Source organism: Rhyacophila brunnea, unplaced genomic scaffold (assembly GCF_057557595.1).
Source record: "Rhyacophila brunnea isolate RB1 unplaced genomic scaffold, BYU_Rbru_1.0 scaffold_2, whole genome shotgun sequence".
In the NCBI taxonomy this organism is placed as follows: domain Eukaryota; kingdom Metazoa; phylum Arthropoda; class Insecta; order Trichoptera; family Rhyacophilidae; genus Rhyacophila; species Rhyacophila brunnea.
This window is the reverse complement of record NW_028232859.1, coordinates 17,413,880-17,441,479: the sequence shown is the minus strand read 5'-3', so window position 1 is coordinate 17,441,479 and position 27,600 is coordinate 17,413,880. Positions and strand designations below refer to the sequence as shown.

General features: G+C 32.7%; 3 protein-coding genes across 4 annotated transcripts; 2 read left to right on the top strand and 1 right to left on the bottom strand.

Moving 5' to 3' along the window:
• The first annotated feature begins 595 nt into the window (after window positions 1-595).
• LOC147071984 (uncharacterized) lies at window positions 596-10,656 on the top strand. Its single transcript, XM_085947435.1, has 9 exons — window positions 596-708; window positions 960-1,169; window positions 2,543-2,665; window positions 3,946-4,130; window positions 5,209-5,341; window positions 6,097-6,256; window positions 7,583-7,720; window positions 7,853-7,945; window positions 10,146-10,656. Exons 1-9 carry the CDS (start codon window positions 596-598, stop codon window positions 10,248-10,250), a joined length of 1,260 nt encoding a protein of 419 aa, XP_085803561.1. The 3' UTR covers window positions 10,251-10,656.
• Window positions 10,657-13,944: 3,288 nt separating this feature from the next.
• LOC147071983 (phospholipase A1 member A-like) lies at window positions 13,945-20,278 on the bottom strand. Of its 2 annotated transcripts, none has more exons than XM_085946621.1 (6): window positions 20,187-20,278; window positions 19,387-19,483; window positions 19,125-19,273; window positions 16,398-16,643; window positions 15,545-15,890; window positions 13,945-14,636 (listed from the first exon to the last, which is right to left on the bottom strand). In XM_085946621.1, the coding sequence occupies exons 1-6, from the start codon at window positions 20,230-20,232 to the stop codon at window positions 14,582-14,584; spliced, it is 939 nt and encodes a 312-aa protein (XP_085802747.1). In that variant the 5' UTR covers window positions 20,233-20,278; the 3' UTR covers window positions 13,945-14,581. The 2 variants fall into 2 exon arrangements, with proteins under 2 accessions (XP_085802747.1, XP_085802746.1); XM_085946620.1 differs by having other exon boundaries at window positions 14,192-14,636; window positions 19,780-20,278.
• A 1,399-nt stretch (window positions 20,279-21,677) lies between these two features.
• On the top strand, window positions 21,678-22,100 carry LOC147071982 (protein CFDP2-like). The gene has a single exon (XM_085946527.1). The coding sequence runs from the start codon at window positions 21,678-21,680 to the stop codon at window positions 22,098-22,100; it is 423 nt and encodes a 140-aa protein (XP_085802653.1).
• The last annotated feature ends 5,500 nt before the right edge of the window (window positions 22,101-27,600 follow it).

Below are 27,600 nucleotides of genomic sequence, written 5' to 3'. Positions count from 1 at the left end.
TCAAACATAAATTTATTGACCGATAATTAATTATAACTTAAGGCATGACCTAGGCGCAAGTGTCGCGGTGTGAGTTATGCTGATATATTGCAAGCGATTAGGTCTTCCGACTGGCGCACTTCAAATTATAGTTATCAGTCTCTATATCTATATAATATGTTAGCAGAAATTCAACTAGAAGAAATGGAAGTACCCCAAGAGGTATTAATGGATGAAAGAAGAAATCCATTGACATAAGCAGGTCTTCGCTGGGACATGTTAGGGAGATAGGTACTCAAAGTAGGTACTTTGATTTTCAACCAGAAAAAGAAATTGAAGATACCCATAAGGTCATTTATGGCATACCTATATTAGGTACAATTCTAAAATGTCTTATGAGGTTCCTTATACACATTTTTTTTTGATTTGTCCAGGTACTTAAGTATTGTTTTGTGTCTATGTGAGAAAATATTTTGTTACACCACTGGAAATTAAAATAGTTTCCATGACAACAAACTTCATTGATATAATTTCTAAATTCAAAAGACTCATGTACTGAAAACTAATAAAACTATTGTCAAAGAGGTTCTGTGTTTGTTTAATCTGTTAGGAGATTATGAAACTATCCAAATTTCACCTTCGCTATCATCCACCAGGCATTATTCTGGAATATATTCAAGCAGGATCCACTAAAACTAAAGTGTTGGACTTACTAGATTTATCTGCACTGTAAGTATATTTTTTATTAGTAAGATTTTGGTGCAAGTTATGTAATAATATAATAATTCAGTCCTTAAGGTTGAATCGATATTAAATACACGATAATAGTAGATATTAATTATTCTACTACCTTATTTAAATTTTTATTTATTTACTGATGTAATATGCCATAGTCTCTCTTTAACATATAATATATTTTTAAATTTCAATAATTGATGCATATACAATTTTATTTATGCTGTATCTTTACTTCATTTCAGATCAAATGTTGACACTGTTGCAAAAGAGATATCAGATAAAGAGCCATTGATAACCACTGATGTAATCACCCAGCTCAAGTCTTGTATTGTAATTCTAAAGACAAAGTTGCAAGACGATGGACCTTCTGGAAAGAGATTTTATATTTACAAAACATTGCAAACACATTTACTGCCTCTTACTAACGTGGCATTCGATAAACAGGGGAATAAGTAAGCCAACAAATGTTGCCATCTTTCTCTCTTGATTATAGAACAGATGTGTAAAAATTATAGTATTTCTGAAAAAAACTATAGTACAAGAACATTCTGTGTATTGTGTGTACTGAACTATAATTATAGTACAGTCGGCATCACTCAAGCCAACATGATTATATTATTTTTAGGTACCTATGTTTCCTATAAAATATTGAATGATATGCTTATTATTGGAGTGTTATACACCGTTTACACGTGAATGACAGTAAGTATTATCGCGACCATAACAAGAAAATGTACATGTAAACATGTATTATCCTGCAGTTGCAATATTGCATGCATGAATCAAAAAAGTTCAGGAGCTTCTGAATTTTTATGCGATAGTTGGGATTTTTGCGATCTGCGCCTGTGCAGTGGCAAACCTGCCGACAAAAATACGAACTATGAACGATTTTCACTACCTGTCAAATAGAACCATAAAATGACAACATCGTGTCTCGCTCACTCTTGAAGAATGAGACAGTCAGGACTTTTATATGTATACAGTTATTATCACGATAGTTTAGAATACGCACTATTGCTGCCAGTAAATCCATGCACGTGTACAGGCGCAAATGCTATTAGTGTTATCTAATGAGGGAAATACAAAACACGATTAATTGGAAATTTTGATTTAAAAATGTATTTTATTTCATCAATCAGTCCAAATAAAGCCCCTGAACGTGCAAGTTCGTCCCCTCACACATTGTCTGGTATAATTTGAGGTAGAATAACTGAGGTAAAGGACTTGCGTGTATTGTATGATGCAAAGTTCACTTTCATTCAGCACATTCTTCACATCAGTACTAAAACTAGAAAAATGCTTGGTTTTGTTATGTTATGAGGGTTTCAAGATCATTCGAGAATATCTGAGTGCTGTGTACATTATATGCATCATTTGTGGTAGGTATTCTAGAATATGTCTGCATTACTTGGAGACCTCACAGGTCTGTCCACATATTGAAGTTGGATCGAGCCCATAATGGATTTCTTAAATTTTTATACTCGAGGACATCTTTCCTTATGATAATGACAATAAAAGAAAATTCTGACTCTTTTCTTATGGGTATGCATGCTATCAATGCAATCCTTGTCTACCCAAAAGTGATTGATCTTTTAAGGCATCTTTTAATTTCTTCATGAGTTAATTTACAATCCGTCTATACTGGCAACTATCAATTTTCATCTTCCCGCCAATATCACTCGTAATTCTACGGTTTCCATGATGTATCTACATGTTTCATGATGTAAATATAAATAAAAAGGATTTCGAGTTAAACACATTTTTAACTATTATGAAAATTACAAACAAATAAATTTTGTGTATTTTGTATTCTTAATTTTTCCAGTTGCCTTACGGGTAGTTATGATAGGACTTGTAAGATATGGAATATCGATACGGGAGAAGATATACAAACACTCACTGGTCATAATAATGTGGTCTACTCTGTCTCATACAACTATCCTACCTGGTCAGTATTTATTTATGACATCTTACTTATGGATTGACTTGTTAGAATATTCACTTTTGATCAACTTTGTTGTAGAAACCACAATGTAAGTGAATCACTTATTTTGAATGTGTAGGTAGCATTTAGTCATTCTTTTATGCAGCGTTCAAAATGAACCGGAGCGCCATTTCGGTTCATAAGATCTCCAAAATTATCACTCCGTTTCGTGGAAAAAATAATTCGAATGTCAGAGCTAAATAGGCCATATAACAAAAAAATCTAAAACACATTTTTATATAACACACATAAAATTAGATAACTAAGTTAATATTTTCATAAAATTATCGAGCGCTCCAATTCATAAAATTTTCCATTTCAAGCGCTGCTTTCATGTTTACTGCTATCTATCGACTGACAATAATTAATGGCAATCTCTAAAGGTACAAATCTTTGGATTACCTGCCTAAAGATAGAAAGTTTTTAAATATTCTTAAATGACCGTACTAGAAGCATAGTGTGTATCATAAATACATTCAAAATAGATCGAATAAATCGAATCTATAGAACAGGGATGGTGAACCTTTTTACGATTGCGTGCCAAATTTTCCCAAAATAATATTTTTCGACTGTCTTACGTGCCAAGCAGTTTTTCGTGGCGAAAAAAAGGTTTTTAAAAGTTTTCTAAAAAAATAGTTTTTAAGAATTCCATTAAAAAAGTTTAAAAATTACAATTAAGTTCTTAATATTCTATGTTTCACCGTATTTCTAACCGAAGGCATATCTTTTATTCTTTGAATATTTCTGTCTTGTTTTCAAAATTCTCAAAGAGATCGTGGAAGCATTTGAACCACTCTTCTTTAATATTATAGTCTCCATCATTGAACAGTTATCCATTTTTAGAAATTATGTTCGAGTCAAAATAACAAGCAGTTATTATATTTGAATGACTGCCGATAATTAATTGCGGCAGCCTGCTATTTTTTATACAATGCGATTTGTCATTTATGCATGAATTTCGTCGTTTCTATTTGCGCATCGATTGGTAAACATAATATGAAAAAACGAAGAAAATACACATGCCTATGCCGTCGTTATTTTTAAAATAAATAATATAATAGTAGTAATATCTTTTCTCTTCAAAATGAAACATTCGCGTGCCATGAAAAATCATCTCGCGTGCCATAGGTTCGCCATCCCTGCTATAGAGTATCTTCAATTAATTCAATAATTAGATATTTGTCATGATAATATCCCACAATAACGTGTTTGCATTAATATCCTCAATCATAAATTAAGTTTAGTGATCGAATTGTAACTGGCTCGTTTGACAAGACTGGGAAAATATGGGATCCTACAATTGGAGAATGTCTTGTGACTTTGTCGGGACATCAAGCAGAAGTAGTTGCAGCAGAATTTTCTTCAAATGGGGATCTGGTTGCAACTGCATCCATGGACCATACAGCAAGAGTATTTCACACTGCCACAGGTAGACATAAACTAAATCTGTTATGTTATAGGTACCCAGTTGTTCTCTAAAATAAGGATTTTACAACATAACATTAATTTATTGATATTACTGGGTACCTAATACTATACTCCGAACTGTCACTGAGATTATTTATTTGTTATTAGCATTGCATTTATTATAGCACTGTGAGATCTGTCTTTTCATAGTCAATATTTGCATTATAATGTCAATCAGTGACGTCCCTAGATAAAATGCTGCCCCTGGGCAGCGCCAATATGCCGCTCCTTTTATTATACAGTATTTTTTATCATCCGTGCGCGTGTCGTTTCCGGTCACCAAGTACGTCGAAAGGCAACGGAAGTAAACTAGACATCGCGAACCCAACAAAAAAATAGAGTCCTGTTAAATCTTTTATGTTAATTAATACATTTTGTTTCCAAGCAGTGATCTGATTTATTTAAAGGAAAGATATTTTCATTATTACTAAGTTTAGGTAGCTATTTCTATCTTGTATACCAAATGATTCTCCTTGATTTGCCGCCCCCAAGCGACGCTCAATCTGCCTACCCCCACGGGATGTCTCTGATGTCAATGTGATGATTACAAGTATAAGTTTAGTAAAATGTCATGTTTTATGTTTGAATTGATCTTGAATATAGTGATTAATAAAACAATAACATTCAAGTGCAAGATGCATGGTTTAAAAGTATATGATTAACTCGTTCGACGCGGACGACACGGCTACCGTGTCCCCGTTAAACTGCAATTATATGCAATTAGCATGTTATTTAAATGTGGTAATTAATAATTAATTAAAAGTTACACAGTGATTGTGTTAATTATTATGCAATGGTTTTAATAGACTGATTGAGTGTATCTAAAATAGTGTTAAAATGCTAACAAGTTTTTAACAGATGTGGGCAATAATAGTGTGAAGTTGACTACAAAATAGCTCGCAGCAAATTTGAATATGATTCCATTAACACTTTTTAAAAATTTCATTTTAATATATTTAGACTCCGTCTAACAGAGGACGCTGTCTTCAATATCGTTGACTATAAAAAATTATATGACAAAAAAATGTACAATATTTCAGGACAGGAGTTTTTACCTTTGATTGGGCACACAGCGGAAATAATAGCAATACATTTCAATAATACTGCTGAAAAACAACTTGTTACGGGCTCATTTGATGGAACAATATCCATATGGGACATACGAGTAAAAGAGTAAGTGCTTAATTCTGTTTTATTTAAAGAAGAATTAATCATCATGAAGAAAATATGTACATAATGGCTTTGTGGATTTTTTAATTACCGGAAAGAGGTCTGATACCAGCAATTGTAAAAACAGATTTAAGTTGGTTGTTTCTTATAAAATTGTATACAAAATAGTAATAAGTAAATTTGTATTTTATCACTATTGAAGTGTTTCTTACTGTAGATATATAAAATTATAAATCTCTTGTTACCAATAGATTACTTAATTTCTTTTTTTAATTAAATATTTTATACACCCAGTTTACCAGTCTTGTTTACTGTTATAGTTGAACCGCTTATGGTCAAATGCAGAGTTGTTAAATGTTACTTACCCACTTAACCACTCAAGTATAACTATGCATTAGGATATAAACCCTTAAGCTCTGCTGGTGTGATTTCGTCCTGTGTTTAGGAAGTAGGCAGGGCTAATGTGTGTATTATCTATGATTGCAATAGCTGACTGTGTTTAGATCATGCATTTTATAATATTATCTTTTCTTGCTCGGTGCCCCTGCCACTCTTTCTTATTTCCTGCTTAAACTATCAAAACTTACGGTGATGCATTATATTTACAACATGAAATTTAGTACTTGAAATGTTTGTTCATAATTAAGAATTACTATGGCAATATTATGCGAAATTTTGTGTTAATAGTAAACATGACGACTTGGATAGGTCTGCTGAATTATGTTTTGAGTTATAAAGACTATTTTTTATTTATTTAGGCGGGTTGTCACATTTTTTGGTCATGAAGCTGAAATATCCAATTGTGTTTATAATTGGAACTGCCATCTAGTGGGCAGTAGTTCACTTGATAAAACAGCTCGAGTTTGGGATGTCCGATCACAAAAATGCTTAGCTACCCTTAGTGGGCACATGGATGAGGTAACTAATTTATTAATATTGAGTTAGTGTGGAATTCCATTTCACTAAATGATAACATATTACATTATATTAGATCCTACAGATTGTTTTATTAGTCGATTGCTATTTCGGTTGTAACACCGTTATTGGAATGCTGTTACAACCGAAATAGCAATTAACTAATAAAAATGATTCGTAGAATATAATATAATTTAAATTATCATTTCGTGACTAATTTTTGTAATTAATTTTAATAATAATTAATCTTTATAAAACTTCTTAATTATATTAGTAAAATTTGATGAAAAATCAAGGAATAATAGATGCCATAAACCGCTGTTGGCACTGCTTTCCACATTGGCAAAATGTTACATTATTGTATGTATTTATGAAACCTGAGTTTGAGAAAAGTTGCTCAGAAGTCAGTATTGGAAAATGGTATTTTTGAACCCTTCATTTAATATTATTTATTTAGGCTTAATAATTATTTACAGTGGTGTAGTGCTAAATAAAAAAAAGTCCTGGGTCACTGTTACTACTCACTACACCACTGATTATTTCAGAATAATAGAAAGTATGTGCAATCTCTCATAGCCTATTTAGTCACTCATTCTTGAACCTAGAATTTTTTTAATACTTTTCAGTAGGTGTACTAATTAATGATCTTTTTCCTTATTACTCACAGATATGGTTGAAAAAAAATCGAAGCGCAATAATTTGTATAACCTATGCGTTAATATGAAAAATATTGAGATTTGTTATATGCATTACTATATTTTTACACATAATAAATACAATTTTTGAAAAAAATACGTCACCAGGTGGGACTCGAACCCGCATCCATTGGATTCCGTCCAATGTCCTATACCAATTGAGCCAATATCATCCTACCTAATTATGACTAAATTATTAACTAGTATCCATACAGCTGAAGCGCTTCACAAATTGCGTTAATTTTGGTAATTAGCTTTGGTGGTTTGAATCAAGGTACCAAGCTGATTCTTAACCGACGTCAGGATGTCTCTTAATTCTAGTCTTAACGGACGTATTTTTAATAGATGTCGTTCTATGTGGAATACAAATGAATGCTTGCAAAATTTTATAATGATGATTGTCATTTAATTTAATAATTTTTAATTTACATAGTAAGAATTCGTTAAAAAGCAAATTTACGAAATTATAAAATTATTTAGGCATGTGCACGTAATACGAGTATAATACTTAATTATGATTACACATAGTTACATACAATAATTATTTATAGTGGCTGCTAAATGTATCACAAGAAATTTCAGTCAACAAACAGTGGTTTGATTCCAATGTGATAGAAAATATAATTTTCCGCAGGTTTTGGATGTGTCCTTTGACTGGTGTGGAAAACGTTTAGCCACTTGCTCAGTAGATGGTACTAGTAGGATTTACGATGTCACCACCGATTTCCGGGAAATGGTTGTCATGAATGGTCACACTGAAGAAGTTTCAAAGGCATGTGTTTATTTTTCGGTTGTTACCAGAAATTCAAAAAATATTAATATTGTTAATATTAATTTATTATATTCGGGTAAAATATCTATTAGATAGGTAATTTTTTTTCTACCTATCAAATTTTGTCTGTAGGTATGTTTTAGTCCTGGGGGTTCGTGTCTGTTGACGGCTTCCGCAGATCAGACGGCTCGACTTTGGAATTCCGAAACAGGAAACTGCAATCAGGTTTGTTGTTTTTCTCTCTTGTAGCGGAAAATTGCTTGCTATCGCCGACGCAAGGTCTAATATTGCAAGTTTACTACGTAGTATTAAGCTATACAATGAAATATCTAATCTGATTCATTATCGTTCGCTACGTTTATATTATTTCCGTATCCACATATTTTTGGTGTTTTATTATGTATTAGGTAAGTGATATCTATATATCCATAATTTCGCGCTCGAAATGGAAAATTTTACGAACCCGAATTAAATCGTGTTTCAAGGTACCGAAATTAGATTCGATGAAGTTATATACAATTTTTTTTAGAAAAAAATCGATGTTTTTTTTAATAAAATAAATTAAATATATTAAAACTATGAATACTTAAAAATATCTTTGCTGCGTAAGAGAAACTTAATAAACTATATTTTAATGATAAACATAAACATAATCATAGAATATTATGTAATAGTAATGTGGGTTCGTTTAAATTCTAAGTTTATTTCCGACTAAAAAACCCCCTTTTAATGCAGGTTAGTTTTACTTAGGTGGGTATTAATTAAAAAGAAACTTTAAAATGTAATTTGTCTTAAATTAACCTTTACAACGTTTTCGCAATATGTTCATGTACATTTGAAAGATATTATAAATTGCTTTGTTCTGGCTACGCGAGGCTGCTCATTCATTGATAACATTTAAATTTTAGTTTAAGTGCATTTACTTAACCATAACCATACATAATTACATAGGTATTGGATAATGCTTCTGGAAAATACGGAAGGTCTGGTGAATGCCTATTTGCATACAATGGGTACCTATCTATAATAATAATTATTATATTGTAACAATTGTATTATTGTTGTACCCATGTATTTGCTATTTTTAGAATATAAAAAAAAATCAATGTTTCCTAATCTACTTAAGTACGTTTTAACATCTCTATAATACTAAGTAACTAATAAGTAAGATTACTGGACGTAAAACGTACTGAATAACAGCTAGTTATTACCTACTAATAATATAAGGTTTCTTCAATGTAACCCTTGTGTACCTATAAGTAGATGATTGCTAAAAAATATTCTTTCATTAATAAACATTTACCGAACCGACAAAAATCGTCTTTTTCGGTTAGCTGCATGTTCAAACACGCGCGTTAACATGATCAGATACCTACTTAAGATATCGTTTGTCAATTTATGGCTACGGCCGTATGTTGTAGTTTAACCACTGGGAAATGCCAATAGAAATGGCGTATTTCAAAAAAATACTACCTTATTCTTAGGTAAATAATTATTATAAAACAATCATTATTCGTGATGTTTTATCACATTTGAATGGACATAGACATAGCGTATAATCAGACGTGCCCATTTTTTGAGTAATAAAATGCCTAATTCTTTTTAAATTTGGGATCACAGAGATTATAAATATATTTTTTTATCGTAAATATTTCTATTATTTAAATAGCAAACAATTTTACTAATGGATTTATAACTGCGTTTAAAAATTAATAAATCTAAAAAATCTTAACACCACTGCACATGGATATTCATATAGTATGATTATATTCTAAAACATTAGAGCGAGAGGTTTAAAAGAATACTATTTCATGTAATAAAAATACTTTATACAGTCATCAAATGCTTAAAATAAATATAAAGGATAATAAGGGTTCACAATTATATAAATAGATTATCTACAACGTTAAAGAGGGCTCGCACATCAGAACTCGCCGCATGAGTCTTACGACGAATTCGTCGATGTGACGTCATCGTAAACCAAGAAACAAACTTATCAAATGGAGCTTCGCAGATTGGCCGATGCAACTGCGACGCTGCTGCATGCGTCTAGTTGCGTTGGCCAGAGCCTGCATGTCGACATCGGCCAATATCGACTCCGCGCATGCGCACAGCCGCACAATCGGCCATTTCTTTCCAGACTGTCGCCGCGTTCGGAGCAGCCGCGATGTGGCGAATGTCGATGTCGCTAGGCAGATGTGCGAGGTTTTATCATGGAACACCGGCTGCCCGTTCTCGGAAGTTTTGATTTATGGCGGTCAGGCACACGAGGCGAGTTGTGATGTGCGAGCCGGCTAAGGAATGTCCAGGCTTATGCTCTGAAAATACCATAAAAGCTCCATTTGGACCTACGTGGCGTGGCGTACGTCAGCCGTTAAATTATATTTTATAGTAATTGTTATATTGATTATTTTGTATGTTGCAGGTTTTGTCTGGGCACCGAGGGGAAGTATTTTCCTGTGCGTTCAGTTACATGGGAGACGCTGTGGTGACAGCGTCTAAGGATAACACTTGTCGAGTCTGGAGATGATATGATTGGTTCCTCAACCATCGATGAGGATTAATATATGCGTGTAAATCTTTAGATGACTATCGAAGCCGATATTATACATAAATTATTATTTTTTAACAGATAATGAATCTGTGATGGAATGACTAAAGAAAATTATGTAGATTAGATTGGTTCCATACTAAATTTATTTGCGACATCGATGGCTGGTGTGCTTTAGTTTGTAAAAAAATCTGGGCCTGACAGGTAAAGTGTTTGTATATTAAAACTTAATTTTTTCAATCGAGACAAGAACTAAATTCTCGTAGGAATTATTTATGTCTGCCAATCTTTATAGCACCATATATGTAGATGCCTATAAAATTTATTAGGTACCTACTTATGTTTGAATTAAAATCGCATTCATTTTTAATTCCGTTTTTTGACTAAACTAATCCAGTTTACCACTTCGGGTCTCAGGTCCGGTATTATCTCCTTAACCATCGTAGTCCAGTGCGCAAGGCGCTGGCCTTTCTTTCGGGGGCCCGGATTCGACCCGGTGAGGTAACAATAATTATATGTATGTGATTTTCTCAAAACTTGGGTGTTTGTTATTGTTTTACTTATATTACTAACTACACTACTGTCATTGGACCCATCATGGCCTGCAATAGTTGTAGTGTTAAAAAAGAAACAATTACTACACACGATGCCACGTGACATTACATTAGCAATAAAATTGAACGCCTCTTAATATTCGGTTTTATAATCATTTCAAGAAAACATTTACACATAAATGCATAAATATTCGTCGTTATTACATTCGCGTATGTATACGTATATTTCTTCGATTCCGATTGAACGATTTCATATTCCACGTAGAATATTGTTTTGGCTTAGGTATAGGTATTATGTAGAACAGATGAGTCGGGGGAACATGTTATTCTAATCATATTTCACAATGAAAATATTTTATTCTTTATTTGGTTGTACGCATTCATTTCTGGTGATATAAAGACGGAGATTTGTGAGATTCGGTGCAATAATATATTTTCATTTAAATACAATTTGAGGGAAATTGAAATATCAAGTCGAAAATGTTGTTACATGTAAGTAAGTATTATGTTGACAAATCCATTTGACGTAATTTTTATTCGATATATTATAGACGATATATCACGACACAATAAGTCGATATCAAAAATGAGGGGTGTATGTACCTACATAATATGTTTACCGTTTAATGTAAATACCCATGAACTAGTCTATTAGATTATTTATTACACTACATTTAAGCAGAATGTCCGTAATGAAATTGGTTTATTAAATAAGCAGCCTGAGTTAGTACTCGTAGTAGGGGTTTCATAACTATAATAATATATTAATAATAAAAATACAAAAATACTCGTAATAACTAGGTATTATATTTTATAATAAACAACGGAAAGTAGATGTTAGCCACTTGCTCAAACTATTAGGTACGAACTCTGACTCCAAACACAAATTGAAAAACAATGTTTAACAATATTTTTGCCAGACCCAGGATTTCAACCTGGAACACACGACATTATTAAGGTATAAGCAGACCCGACGCGTATGCCGCATGGCCAATATTTATTATGTAAATTTTAAATAATCTTGCTATAAACTTTATGTTATATTATAGTTATTAATATAAAAATATGGTTAAAATAAAAATTCAGTATATTATTTTGATGTTGACAGATACGAAATAGGATCACTAAGTTTTGGCAAAAATTGCTTGGCATTTATACTAAATATTAGCCATGATTCGACATAATTATTATAAAAGTAGGCAAATACCTCATTATGGGCATGGATATAAGTATTGACTTGTAAATTAAGTTATTAATTATTAATTAAATTAGGGAACATCTACTTTACTATTTGATAGAATAATAGGAAATCACACATAATTAATTATTGATAAACCTCTTTTAAATCTTAGAAAGGAAGTGAAAGCGTGGAAATTTTTTAATAAATTTTATATTATGGTGTATTGTATTATAATGTGATATATTAATGAGTCTAGCCATTTTCACCTGTGAGAACGTGGTTTATGAGTGTGCATTTTTTACATAGGAATAAATTAAAAGAACAATGCAAGAAACCTGAGAAATTCGATTGGCAAAATTTAAAACGTGGAAGTAGTACAGAAAAAAAAGAAATGAAAAATAAAACGTTGCCAAGAAAAATAATTTTTAATCGCTAGGAAAATTTTAAATTTAAGGTGGGTAGTTAGAGAATGAATGTTTAATGTACCTACATGAGTATAGCCTCTGTATAGCCAAACAATTTCAGGCCAGATATTTTTTATTTTTTATGAAGATACCCATTTTCTACATAATGCAGGTAGATGACATAATTAATGATTGTTCTACAGGTTTTGTTGCGTTGTTGAAATTAATTATTTGAAAAAATTATATTACTCGTACCTAGGTAAAAATAATTTATATGTGGGTGTTTTAGAGGAACGTTTAGTTTTATATTTATTGAATTGAAATTGTCAAAAATTGCTCGCCTTTCTCTATTATATGAACGATATACGTACCATACGGCCAAGATAGTTCGTAAAAAATAATAATTATCGTGGATAATACGAGGGTGGGTCAATAATTCCTTAGAAAAAAGCATTAAAACTGTTTTGATTTTTGTATTTTTTTTTTATTTCTCAACATAATCTCCTTGGTTAGACGTTTCTCAATTTTTTTTAAACCGTCAGAAAAATAAGTTTTCGGAAGGTCCTCAAAATAAGCATTTGTCCGATCGATGACTTCTTCATTTGAAAAAAAACGTTGTCCACTTAGCCATTTTTTTAAGTTTGGGAAAAGGAAAAAGTCACTGGGGGCTAAATCTGGCGAATACGGTGGGTGGTCGACCAATTCGAATTTCAATTCTTCAATTTTAGCCATTGATCGTAAACATGTGTGAACACGGGCATTGTCCTGATGAAAGAGGATTTTTTTCCTGTTTAAATGAGGCCGTTTTTCTTCAATTTTGTTTTTTAGCTGGTCCAATAAAGATGCATAATAATCCCCTGTTATTGTTTTTCCTTTTTCCAAATAGTCAACGAAAATAATTTCACGTGCATCCCAAAATACAGTAGCCATAACCTTACCAGCTGATTTTACGGTTTTCGCCTTCTTTGGACATGGTTTGCCTTCGCAATCCACTGCTTTGACTGTTCTTTCGTCTCGGGAGTATAGTGGTGTATCCATGTTTCATCTACAGTCACAAAGCGACGAAAAAATTCATCCGGATTGCGTTGCATGAGCGACAACAGGGCTTTAGAGGCCACCACCCTATTGCGTTTATTGTCGACTGTGAGCAAACGCGGCACCCATCTTGCAGAAATATTTTTCATGCCCAATTTGTCATGTAAAATAGAAATGACGCTACCTTTTGAGATCCCTGTAACCTCAATTATCTCACTCAACTTTAATCTTCGGTCACTTAACACCATATCGTGGATTTTATTGATCATTTCTGGTGTAGTCACCTCTACAGGACGTCCTGAGCGTGGTTTATCCTTTGTTGATGTACGACCACGTTTAAATTCATTTAACCAGTTATAAATAGTTGCAAGTGAAGGAGCAGATATGCCGTGAACTAAATCCAACTCATTTTTTATTTCCTTTGCTGTTAACCCTTTTATATTAAAATGTTTAATAACAGCTCTAAACTCAATTTTCTCCATTTTCCATTTTTCCATTTTCCACAAGCAAAATTTTTTTTAAAATGTACGAGAAACACACAACAACCCGACCAATCTGATTGAAACTTCGCAGCATACTAAATCGGTAGTGCCGCTGCATGAAAACAAACCGCTTACAGTACTAGTCGCGCCACCTGTCGGCTTTTCTAAGGACTTATTGACCCACCCTCGTACCTATATTATAATGTATATTTTCGAAGAATTTCGCTGTTCAATCGTTTTTTTTTAATAGCATGGATTATTTTTTGATGTGCAAAAGTAGAATGTTTTTATTGTTTATAATAAAAATGATTTACTTAACATATTATTTTAAAATTACTCTTTAGCACGGATATTTTCAATATAATACAGGTCTAATAAATAACGCAAATCCTCAGAACTTATGGGGTTGGATCATGACTATGTTTTTCAGGGTGAATATAATTATTATTGTAGTTGGGTATGTATTGTATTTTTATATATTAAGTACATATATAGTAGAAACACAATCTTAAGTTGTTATCTTAAACTAAAACCAAGTAATTCGAAATATTGTACCAAAAATCACAATTCGAACTGTTTCAATAGAACATCAACATTTCCCGCTACTTGATATATCGTTTTTTTTCTGAATATATGCATAACAATAATTTATGCGTTATCCTTGTGAATATGGAGGCTCTGTGTTTGTTTTCAAATAGTAAATGCCGGTTCTGAAAAATAAACACAAGCAGTGCATTAGATTAAGGCAAAATATTAATATGAAAAATTATTTGATTGTATATTCACTGATTCACGCTGCTTTTAACAAATCAATGACGGCACATAATTATTGCGACCGTTATCGCAAAATTAGTGATTCTACTGGATTATACTTTTCATGTTTGCATTCGATGTATTATGATAGTAAAAAAATAGATCCGGGATATTTACCCCTCCCGACAATAACCCCCGTATCGAACGGACATTAATCCCTCCATATAAAAATAAAAACACTGAATAAAATTTCATTGAAATAACAAATAATTGGCAGAAAAGTTTGACAAAATAAAAAAATATTTAACACAGAAAAATATGGCTACAAATTAAAAATAATATACCTACTAGCATTATTAATATGCAGGTATATGAGATAGAGAGAGGGAAATAAATTAATTACTAAAATATTGATATCGTTAACAGTAAATGTACCTACTCAGTTTAATATTATTATTTAAAATTACACTTTCTCAGACAAAATATTTATGAGGCAAGGTACAAAAGTTCACTAGCGCTATATGAACTTGTAGCGGAATTTTATGAACAATAATTAATCTAAATTTTTATCATTATATTATTTACCTTCTAATAATTTTTATCATATTTCATTTAAATTTTAAATTGGGGGGGGGGGAGGTTGTGCAAGCGATACTTATCCTGTCTCTCTAATTAATTGTCGACGTTTTAAGCAAGATAATGGTCCCGTAGTTTATAAATTGGTGTACCTGTACACCTACCTATCTACAGTACAATTATCATATCGTTTATTTGTAATATATAGTTATGTGATTAACAGATGCACAATGTACCTTCTTTTATTATATATTGTGAAAAAAAATATAAATAAGTCCATTAAACTTACATATTTTTTACTGCAATTCCTCCCATAATAGCGGTTCCCTGATTTGCACATTTTCCGTTCACCATTTCTTCATAACTGCCGCAACGTTTTCCTGTAAAGATGCCTGATCCAGTACCGTAGCCAAGCGTCTCAGCAAAGTACTCGCAGGATCTCTGATGAGAGCATCCATTATCCCCATTGCACCCAGCCATCATTCCTCCTCCATTGGGATAGAAGTCGGCATGCCCCGTTGGAATTTTTAAGCCCAAGAGGTTGGTGTCTGTGTGAATGACCTCCACGTAGTTGGCATCTCCATTGTTAACCCTGTCGTCTCTGTCCACCCAAATTTTATTCGCTGGATCCAAAACTATAAAATAACATTATATAATCATCAATGAAAACCGTCTGCTTTGATCAAATAAGAATAATTTCAACGGGTTGAAGTTAATATACATATACGTATATATTAGTATGTAGGTACATAATATATTTACTTAAGAAATACCGTGAAGGTTAGGCTGGCATATTTGTTTCGTTATCCGCAGGTCGCGGGTTCGAATCCCGCAACTTGGACAAATTCACATTTTGTTTTTTTCAGACAATATCGTTCTGTCATTGAATTCAGGCTATTGAATACCAACTAATCAATACCAACTCGTATTAATTTTCTGAAAATACTCTCAATATATATAATAAATACCTACTCTCGATATCTAATATACATCGTCCTACTGGGAATGGTGATTAAATAATATGTAAAATATTTTGTGATTAACTGTTAAAAATTAATTTGTTACATTATCTACTTACAAATAGATTGAGACATATTGTTATATTGATAATAATTATTACGTCGTAGCAATTTTATTGTCACCTGTAATATAATTCAGACGACCACGCTTCAGGTTTCTGCCGATGAAACCAGAAAGTTGCCCGCCCATGCTGAAGCCAACCAGGTGAAAATTGTCGAAAGGTACTCCCACCTGGTTCAACCAATCGATGAAGGAGGCGACAATCATACTCACATGTGGAACTCGACCTACGACGTCTTCATATTCACCCGCTGCAGAGTCCTGCCAGTCAACCGATATCACATTGCACTTTTCAGCAATGAGGAATCCTGGAATTATACGATTTTTATTGCCACTGGGTTAATCGATTCAAAGACGTACATTGTCTATGTAGATGAACTGCTAAAATGCTTTTGAGTCGTTGTCATTAAGGGCCCACATGCTCAGCGTAGGTCAAAATGGAGCTTTTGTGGTATTTTCAGAGCATCAATAAGGTAGTATTTTTTTGAAATAAGCCATTTCTATTGGCATTTCCCAGTGGTTAAGCTACAACATACACCCGTAGCCATAAATTGACAAACGATAAATGAAGATGAATGAAGAAGAAGAGTAAGATCATGGTAACGCGCGTATTACTGTTTTTTAAAAAATATTTTTAATTTTAATAAAAATACTTTATGCAGTCATCAAATGTTTAATAAATATAAAGGATAACAAGGCTTAAAAATTATATAAAATGATTATCTACAACACTTAAGGGGGGACATGCTCGTCGAAGGTCAAAATTGAGTTTTTATGGTATATTCAAACCATGATCCTGGACACTCCTTAAACGTTGTAGATGATCTATTTATATAATTTTGAAGCCTTATTATCCTTTATAGTTATTTTAAACATTTGATGACTGCATGAAGTATTTTTGTTACATAAAATAATATTCTTTTAAACCTCTCGCTCTAATGTTTTAGAATATAGTCATATTTCGGTACATAACTGTGCAGTGGTGGTAAGATTTTTTACATTTATTAATTTTTAAACGCATTTATAAAACCATTAGCATAATTTATTACGAGATAATTTTTGTAAAATATTCACGATAAAAAATTATAATGATAATCTCTGTGATCCCAAATTTGACAAGAATTAGGCATTTTATTATTCAAAAAATCGGCAAGATTAACACATTTCAAGATGATTCTAAAGATATTTATTATAAGCTATGTCTTTGACCATTCAAGTGTGATAAACATCTTATGAATAATGATTGCTTTATAATAATTATTGACCTAAGAATAAGGTAGTGTTTTTTTGAAATACGCCATTTCTTTTGTCATTCCCCAGTGGTTAAGCTACAACATACGGCCGTAGCCATAAATTGACAAACTATAATTAAAGTAGGGAGTAAAATGATATTGACGCGCGTGTTTGAACATGTACCGTTTAAAAAAAAATAAAAAAAAATTCGGTTAGGTACATGTTCAAACACGCGCGTTAACATAATTTTACTCCCTACTTTAATTATAGTTTGTCATTTTATGGCTACGGCCGTATGTTGTAGCTTAACCACTAGGGAATGACAAAAGAAATGGCGTATTTCAAAAAAACACTACCTTATTCTTAGGTCAATAATTATTATAAAGCAATCATTATTCATAAGATTTTTATCACACTTGAATGGTCAAAGACATAGCTTATAATAAGTATCTTTAGAATCATCTTCAAATGCGTTAATCTTGCCGATTTTTTGAATAATAAAATGCCTAATTCTTGTCAAATTTGGGATCACAGAGATTATCAAAATAATTTTTTATCGTGAATATTTTACAAAAATTATCTCGTAATAAATTATACTAATAGTTTTATAAATGCGTTTAAAAATTAATAAATGTAAAAAATCTTACCACCACTGCACAGTTCTGTACCGAAATATGACTATATTCTAAAACATTAGAGCGAGAGGTTTAAAAGAATACTATTTTATGTAACAAAAATACTTCATGCAGTCATCAAATGTTTAAAATAACTATAAAGGATAATAAGGCTTCAAAATTATATAAATAGATTATCTACAACGTTTAAGGAGTGTCCAGGATCATGGTTTGAAAATACAATAAAAACTCAATTTTGACCTTCGACGAGCATGTCCCCCCTTAAGGAATATCCAGGGTTATGCTCTGAAAATTCCATACAAGCTCCATTTTGGATTTTTTCGGATTTTCAACATAAAGAGCATATCATAAAGATTCGGGATTATCATATTATATTAGATGCAAATGGCTAAACGTTGGGTAAATGCAGTCATGCAGTGGTACCCAAGGAGTGGTAAATGGAGACAGGGCAGCCCTAGAGCTCGCTGGATTGACAAACTGATCAAGTTCAAAGAAAGTTCGTAACAGCAAAAAACTATCGCCAGAGGATAGGAGAGGTTGTCATCCAGCAGTGGATGGGCTCCGGCCTATGGTAATTATTTTATTCTACGTTGGTACCTACACAATATTGACTTTGTATATTTTTTGGTGTTAAGGTGAATGCTCCGCTAACCAGATGACATATCGGAAATATGAAGTTTGCAATTTGAAATAAATTATTTTGATTAATCAAAACGTATCTTTTTAGAAACATTAAAAAAATATTTTAATGATAAACATACCTATAACATAATATTATGTTGTAATATGATGGGTTATTTTAACGATACGAAGAGACGGTTTTGGATGGAATGATTCACAATATAGAAAATTAAAATTACGAATGTAAAGTACTTAATATGATTATAATAGTCAAGAAGTAATTTTAAAATAGGTTCAAACCATTTCTCAAATAGTAGTTGCTCGGGGCATCCAATCCACCCATATATCCATGTAGGAGGATTTTTACAGGTTTAGTAAAGTCAAATGTGGAGTTTCTTAATCTTTCCAGGTTGCCGTTTATCAATATTTGTGACTTTTCCGGATTGAATCTTTAATAAAAATATATATAATAAAGATAAAACATAACAACCAAGTATAGAAGAAAATACTCGTAGTAGAAACATGGTTTATAATTGATGCATCTGCGCTCAATGTGACTAACCTCGTATTTAGGTGAAAAGTAATGTTTTTCAAAGTGTCATCCTTGAGGTCATACACTCTGATCGGTGTAATTATGGATTGCTGCGTGTTGGAACACACTGGAAAATAATAGAACTTGATATTAGAGAGAGGGAAAGAAGGAGAGAGAAATAATAACGTTTTCGTAAATATATTATGCATCTCTGAACATTTATACATTTAAACTATGCACATGTTAACTAACTTTTGTTAAACTAAATGGAAAAATAACTTGTGTAGGTACTACATCACACTGTGTTTTATTTTAATCACTTTATACATAGTATTATCACAAAACGCGTGAACTGGTGCATTTTTGTAATCCTGATTAATTGACAAAAGTAGAGACATGGTAATTTTTGTTTGTAATTCGCACCTTTTAGCGAAACGCAATGCACGTGTAAACATGTATTATCCAGCAAGTTGCAAGATTGCATGCATGCATCAAATAAGTTCGGAAGCTTCTGAATTTTCACGCGACAGTTGGGATTTGTTCGATATCTGAGCCTACTGAAAAAAACGAACTAGGTACACCGCGTAGAGATTCATTTTGAGGTTAACCGATTTTCACGACCGTCAAGTAGTACCGTAAAATGACAATATCACGTCTCGCTTACTCTTGAAGAATGAGATTGGCGAGACAGTCAGCACTTTTACGTATAAACAGTTATTATCGCGATAGTTTAAAATACACACTATTGGTGCAAGTAAATTCATGCACGTGGACAGGCGCTATTATAACACGTTTCAACACAATAATATGATAACTAGTGTAACAAATACCTGCTAGTACAACACAAATCAATAACAATATAAGATACAACTTCATTTTGAGTAGGTAATTAAGTTCACACCAATGATGTCTAGTGAATACTAAAAATCTTTCTTCACCAGCGTAATTACTTGACAAACAATTTATATACTACATTATATTCCGATTATGTGAACTAGTAGGTATATTTAGATAAAAGACGATATTATGTAGTAATTCTAAACATATTATGTTTTTCTTATATGCTTTTTTCTCGAATTTCTTGGTACAAATAATAAAAAGGTGAGTAAAGGTCAGCTCACTATCTGGTGAAATATTTAGATATAGGTACATTATATATATGTCCCACGAAACATTTATCTTTTAAAATACATAAGTACCCACATGATATTTTTGTTAAATTGTACAAAACGTATTAATATCATTTATTAATTTAAAGATTATTTCGATGCATCGGATATTTTTATAAAACATGCATAATGTAATAATGTGCTCTGGATTATATCAATTAATAATACTGATTATAGTTGAAAACTTTCTAAAGGGGTCATCGTAATGGGTCTCATTCTACAAAAATGCCACGGATTTATTCAAAATGTGTAGCTGTAGCATTAAATAATATCGTTTATTTTAATGTTCATCAATCATATTTCGTATCTATCTAGCATTTTTCAATTTGATTTCTCGAGATTCTAAGAATTCTCGAATTAAGATTTTTTTCTCGAGAAATCAACATTATAATTAAATGTTCTGCCTTTTCCGTTATTGTTCCGTTCAGAATCAAAATCGAGGGTTTTTTAATCTTTTCTGTCTCATTTTTTATAACGACGACTTTTTAAATTTTGAGTAGTGTTAGTAGTTCCATTAAGTTTTTTTCCCATTGTTATTTTTGCCTAGTGAAAAAATCTTGATTTCTCAAGAAATAAGAATTTTCAAAACCTCATAAAATTCATCTCCCGAGATTGACCTTTTGTACCTGGTTGTACCTATCTCGATTATTATCGAGACGAGATTTTTCGATATCAACCCCTATACCTATCTGTCATAGTATTGTATTTTTATGGTAAACTAGATACGAGTACCTAATGGATCTCCACCTTGTCGTGGTGAGGAGGCTTGCGCGTTCCGAGGATTCGTAGGGCCAACCACCATTAAAATCCCACGAAAACCACATGAAATGCAACATCAAAATCGTAACAGTACGTCAGGCGATCCGGCTAACACCCGGTGCCACGCAGGGTCCGGGCCGCGTGGTGTGAAATTGGTTACTGGGCACACGGGTGTGATTTATCAGGCAACGTGTGGGAAATCAGATACTGGTAAATCGGTCACGAAAATCCCAAAGAAAATAGGTAGGTACATGGAACGTAAGGGGACTTGTACAACATCCCGGAAAGCTCGCAATCACCGAAAAAGAGATGCAGAGATACAACGTAAATATAATGGGTTTAAGCGAAACACATTGGAAAGGATCCGGACACGTCGAGACTGAACTTGGCAACATGGTATATTGTTCAGGACAAAACGAAAGTCGAAACGGAGTAGCTTTTATTGTACCACGAACTCTCCGAGATAGTGTCATTGGATACAATTCGATCAGTGGCAGGATAATAACAATAAAGCTCAACGCCCAGCCATGTTTGCTGAACATTATACAAGTATATGCGCATACAGCTGCATCAACAGACGAGGATAGCGAAGAATTTTTCAAGGAGCTAAGAAGCACAATCCAAGAAATATCCAAAAGAGAGATCACCGTTGTTCAAGGCGATATGAACGCCAAAGTCGGTAATACCATGAATGACAATCATCTCAAAGAGTTTATCGGTAAATTTGGACATGGCAATCGCAACGCAAGAGGGGAAGATTCTTTGCGTAGAGCAGGATTTTGCAATCATGAATACATGGTTCCAACATCACCCTAGGAGATTATATACATGGATCTCACCTGGTGATCGCTATAGAAACCAGATTGATTTCATAACAATAAATAAAAGATGGGGGTCATCAGTGTTTAATGTACAAACCTACCCAGGTGCAGACTGCGGTAGCGACCACCAACTTCTTGTTGCCAATATGAGACTAAAGTTGAAAAAGACTAAACGATGTGAGAATACTCGACCGTTTATATTTAACGATACTACGACATCGCAATTTAGCGAGGAGGTAAATCGTAAAATGGCATCACTATACGTAGACCCCAGCGACAATGTCAAAACAACATGGGATAAGTTGAAGGAAGCCACCTTATGCGCGATGGAGGAAGTCCAGAAACTTAATAACAGTAAGGAACATCGGAAACGTTGCAAAATCTGGATATCTGATGAAACATGGGAGGCCATACAAACAAGAGCCGATCTTAGAAATAAGGGACTTAATTCAACTATACAACATGCAAGGTACTCTGAACAAAACAGTGTTGTTCAGCGACTCTGTCGGCGGGACAAGTATCTTTTCCTCAGAAATAAGTGTGAAGACATCGAAACCCATGCTGTCAGAGTAGAAACTCGCGATCTTTTCCAAAAAGTGAAAGAAATCACAGGAGATTTCAAGAAAATGAACTGGGTCATCGAGGAAGAGAACGGCACACTACTTATGGAGTTGGATAGGGTCACGGCAAGGTGGAAAACATATTGTGAAGCCCTATACAGAGATACAGAAGAGGATGATGAGGTGGTTGACGTACGTATCGATGAGCAAGAACCTGAGATATTTTTTAGTGAAGTGATAGAGGCGATAAAGAGACTAAAAACCCACAAGTCACCAGGTGGCGATGGCATATCTGCAGAAGCCTTAAAAAAGGTCAATGATGATGGAAAAAGAATCATACATCAATAATGCAACATGATCTGGAAAAGTGGTGTATGGCCCAAGGACTGGACAGAGTCAATCTTGATCCCCTGCTACATATTTTTATTTATATATATAAAGATTTTTTAATATTATCTATAATATCATCTCATTTTTATTCATGATGTGATTTTTTTAGTAAATAATGGTGTAAGAATGAGATTATGTTTTTTTAATAATACTTTATTGTATTCTCTGCTTTACTTTATTTTAATTTAAATTTTGTGTAGTTTTTATAAGGTAATGTTTTTTGTAATTATCTAAATATTCTCCCCCCTATGCACAATACTGCGCAGTTTTATTAATTATTATTATTAGGTTCGAGGGGCACCCTTGTCAATTTGCGGCTTTAATTTGAGGGTTGCATGCGTTGCAAAAAAGGGGATTAAACGCCCCGTTTCATATGTTATGGGGGTTGAAAGTGTGAAAGTGCCCTTGCATAATACCGTAATTGTATTTATTATTATAAATGTGCACTTTGTTACGATGAAGAGTGCTTACTAAGCAAAAAATACTGGTAGGTATATATTCTCCGTATGAGCTGCAGATATATAGGTACTTTACTTAATTTAACTATTTAAAAATCCTTAAAAGGTACTTTACTTTTAAAATACTTAAAAGTCCATTCTACTATCCCCACGGTTGGTGCCCTGGTTTGTAGAGTCTCCTTTGAAGAGAAATGAGGTTAAGCTGATAACTGAGGCTAAGAATAGGTCACACAATGGGTAAAAGATTTGATGTCCTCATGGGAAGAATCGATTCGCAGCTCTGCGATGAATGTGATGTTTTGGAGGACATTGTACATATAGCAGTGCAATGCCCTAAATTTGACTGACACAGAGTACACCTGCGAATTGCGGATATTTTTGAGAATGTCGACGAATTGAAAGGAGTCCTGGCGGTGGGTAAGGCGGAAGAGCTTGGCGAAATTGTAAAGTTCTTTAAGAGAATTGGAGTGAGGACTTGATTGGCGGATCCCCTTCTAGAACAGAAGAGGCAATATGACAGCGAGTCACAGTCAGAGGCCTCGGATATAAAAAAAATCTTTTTCCAAATATTGCGGAAAGTTGTTGATAAAAAAATATCTTGGTATCCAACCGTTGTCAATATATCGTTTAAAAATAATTAAATCAAATACATACCTACAAAGATGTCTTCAAATAACTAACCTTGTAAGAGGACTAAGATAAAACTCGTGCCATAAATGTTTCTTAGATGAAAGTAATGTTTCCTCATTGAATCAATATATACGATAATAGTAATCAAATTAAGATAGGTATATCTTAAATGTAAAACAATTACAAATCGTAAATACGTAATCGTCATAAATGAGGACCGTTTCCCATTGCATCAGTTTTGACTCAACATTCAAGTTTATTTCCAATCAGTGTCTCCATATTTGAATTCGATATTGTTGAAATGGAATTTCGTAACATTTAAATTTATTTATATTGTGTAAAATTTATGTACCCATCTATGTGTATTTATATGAAACTCAAGAAATTGTGACTCGATTAATATTGTTTACTAAAATACAAGAATTCGAAACGAATAAAATAAAAGAGACTAGAAAAAGTTGACTGCTTTCATCCGAAAGTAAAATGAGTCAACTAACGTCCACGACGGTCGAGCGGCTGAACCATAGACTGGCTGAGTCAAAAATTTTAATTTCAGTAGAATGTGTAAAAAAAATTCAGTAGATTCGACAAAATATCAGTAGATTTCTGTTTTAGGAAAAAAATTTCGCCGCGGGCCGCAGGTTCCCAAATTTTCATGGTCGGCTTGCAGTAGATTCAGTATATTGCCAAAATATCAAAAAATATCAGTAGACATGGCAACACTGGTTCCAGGTTCGTATCTAGGGTCTGGCAAATACACATATTGTATGAGTATGGATATAATAGGTTGAGCAAGTGGATAACATTTATTTCTCGTACAAACAAAAATCTGTTTATAAAAACCTCTACTCTGGGGTGGCCTATATGATCTTCTAAGGATTGGACATGGTCAAAAGAATAAATAAAAGTAAAACGAACCGAATGAATTTTGTTTGCTAATTTAAAAATAGACATAAGCCTATGCTAGAAAGTTTAACGTTATTCAAAATAAACAGATTCTAAATGATTGATAAACGATATAATAAAATTGCCTCCATCCTATTAAAATGCCTTCATACAAATATGACAGTGAGTAGTCGCACGATACTCCGTTTTTATAAAATGTGACCATGCTTCGAAGAAGGTTGGGAATCTGTAATACAACATACGATGTGTGATTTATGATACACCAATCGAAATAAGAATGTCTAGATTGTGCAATTGGATGCACTTGATTACATTTCACAATCAATGACTATAATATTATTATCGATTTTGTAGTGTAACCAAATGCAATATTGAATTTCATATAATAAGATAACGACACCATACTCGGTCATACCATATGGGCACGGTACACATAATGTTATTAAGTACAATGTACATTATCGTAGACATATTCATTTGTTACAATCAGGGGTTGGAGCGGACCATTTCAACTCCGCTATGGGTAAAATGGTTTATAGGTATTATATGTATACAAATATTAAATTAAAATAAAATAAGTACATAGTTTTGAAATAAGGTTTATTAATCGTCCTTTCCATTATTAATTCTATTTATCAATATCCCGGCAGCAAATCGTCTTCAATTATCTGCCTCTTGTCAAAAAAGTGAGGTTATTTATCATTCGGCAGTGTTCAAATAATTCCAGTGTTGCAAAGTGGCAAATATAATATTTTCATTGGATTTCTGGACGAACTCTTAAAAATAATAAAAAACACTAGAGCACTACAAATTTTCGGTGCTCTGGGTAAAACACATGGCTCCACTTAGGGCTTCCAATTAAACGGAGGAAAAATACTACCCGGTTAGCGGTTATTTTGCTAATTACTAACCGGGTGACCGGTTATAACCGTCTTATTTAAAAATGCTCCACTGCTCCGTGCTCCCGCTCCGAGCTCCGCTCCAACGCTCTGGTTATAGTATATAATTCTACAATATGTATTTATTTTGTATTCGTTTAATCGCATTACTTGATAAAAGATTGTTTGAATTATTCCAACCGCAAATATTGGAATTTCCGCAATTGATGTACACATAACAAACCTGCGCATCTATTCTATGCACAATAATTATATCGATCGCTATCAGCGGCTATCGAGGATACCTAGGTAGTTGTAATTGTTATAATAAGTGCTATGTTTTAACAGTACCTCTCTTGGATATGTTAACTTTGTGCGAGGTAGACAGTTTTGACAATTTTGGACGGTTAACTTATTGTTATACATAAATATGATAAACTACATTCTATAGCCGCCTATAGCAGTCTCGTTTATAAAATAGATGCACTGAACATTTTAACAATATTACTCAGGTATGTATTTATTTATTATATGGGCATAATATAATAGGTCAATAGCGTGTGGCCTGGCCAACTCAAGTCACACAGTAATAATTTGTCAAAACACATTGTAATAATGTATTATTATTTCGTTGTTAAATTCTTATTATTAATAAAAGTTACATAAACGGTATAAGATTACATTGATAATATAAGAATATTTTTTATTTGTGGTTGCTTTAAAAAATCTGTTAATACAACCTTCGCTCTGTGGAAGTTCATATTATGATCCTCTCAGGATCGAAGATGGTGAAGTAAGTAAGCGAAGTATGCATCCTATTATATAAATTACCATCCCAAATGAATATTCGATATCAATAATTGTTTTAGTAATATAATTCTGTACCCTAGAACTGAACTATATTAAGTGCCATATCCAAAATTTCTCAGTAGAGCCATTTTAAGTTTATTGAAATATATTTTTTCTTCTGTATTAAAGTTTTGGCAAAAGTTTTATAGTTCTTAATTTTTTTTGAGAAGACATTTGATTATTTTATATACTTATCACAGTATATGTGCATATTTCAGTGTTTTAACTTAGTTATATAGAAAATAAACACTTAATACTATTTAGCTTTAAGAAAAAAATATTATGTTACTTTTAGTACTGCTTCAAATAGTATTATGTGCCATTAACATTCAGTGAAGGGATATATTATGTTGAATAAAGTACACTCAATATTGATTTAAAAATGTATATTAATTAATAATATTACAAAAATAATGTATGTTTTAATAATAATCTCGAACAGTGGGATTGCAAAACTGGAAATTTATTAATATGATCTCGAATATTTTGTTTAATAAATTCTGGTATTTTTGTTGATGGCGGTTGCTTTCCTCTTTTATCGTGTTCAACATTTCCTCCAACAGACTTTTTAGATAGTGCAGTAGTAATAAATGTTTGTGAAATATAAAAAGGTAAATAAAAAATACTTTGCACACTTTAATAGACTGACCATCTAATTCAAAGTAGTATTGACGTGTATGATTTCTTTTATCGATCCTTTTATCATTTGTTATTCTCTTCCTTTTTATCGGTACGGACTTTACATTTAACGCAACAAATTGCCGTTTGTGGTCAATGTTTTTTCACTTTTCCAAAATGCCTTGTGAATTTCATTTCTATGATGA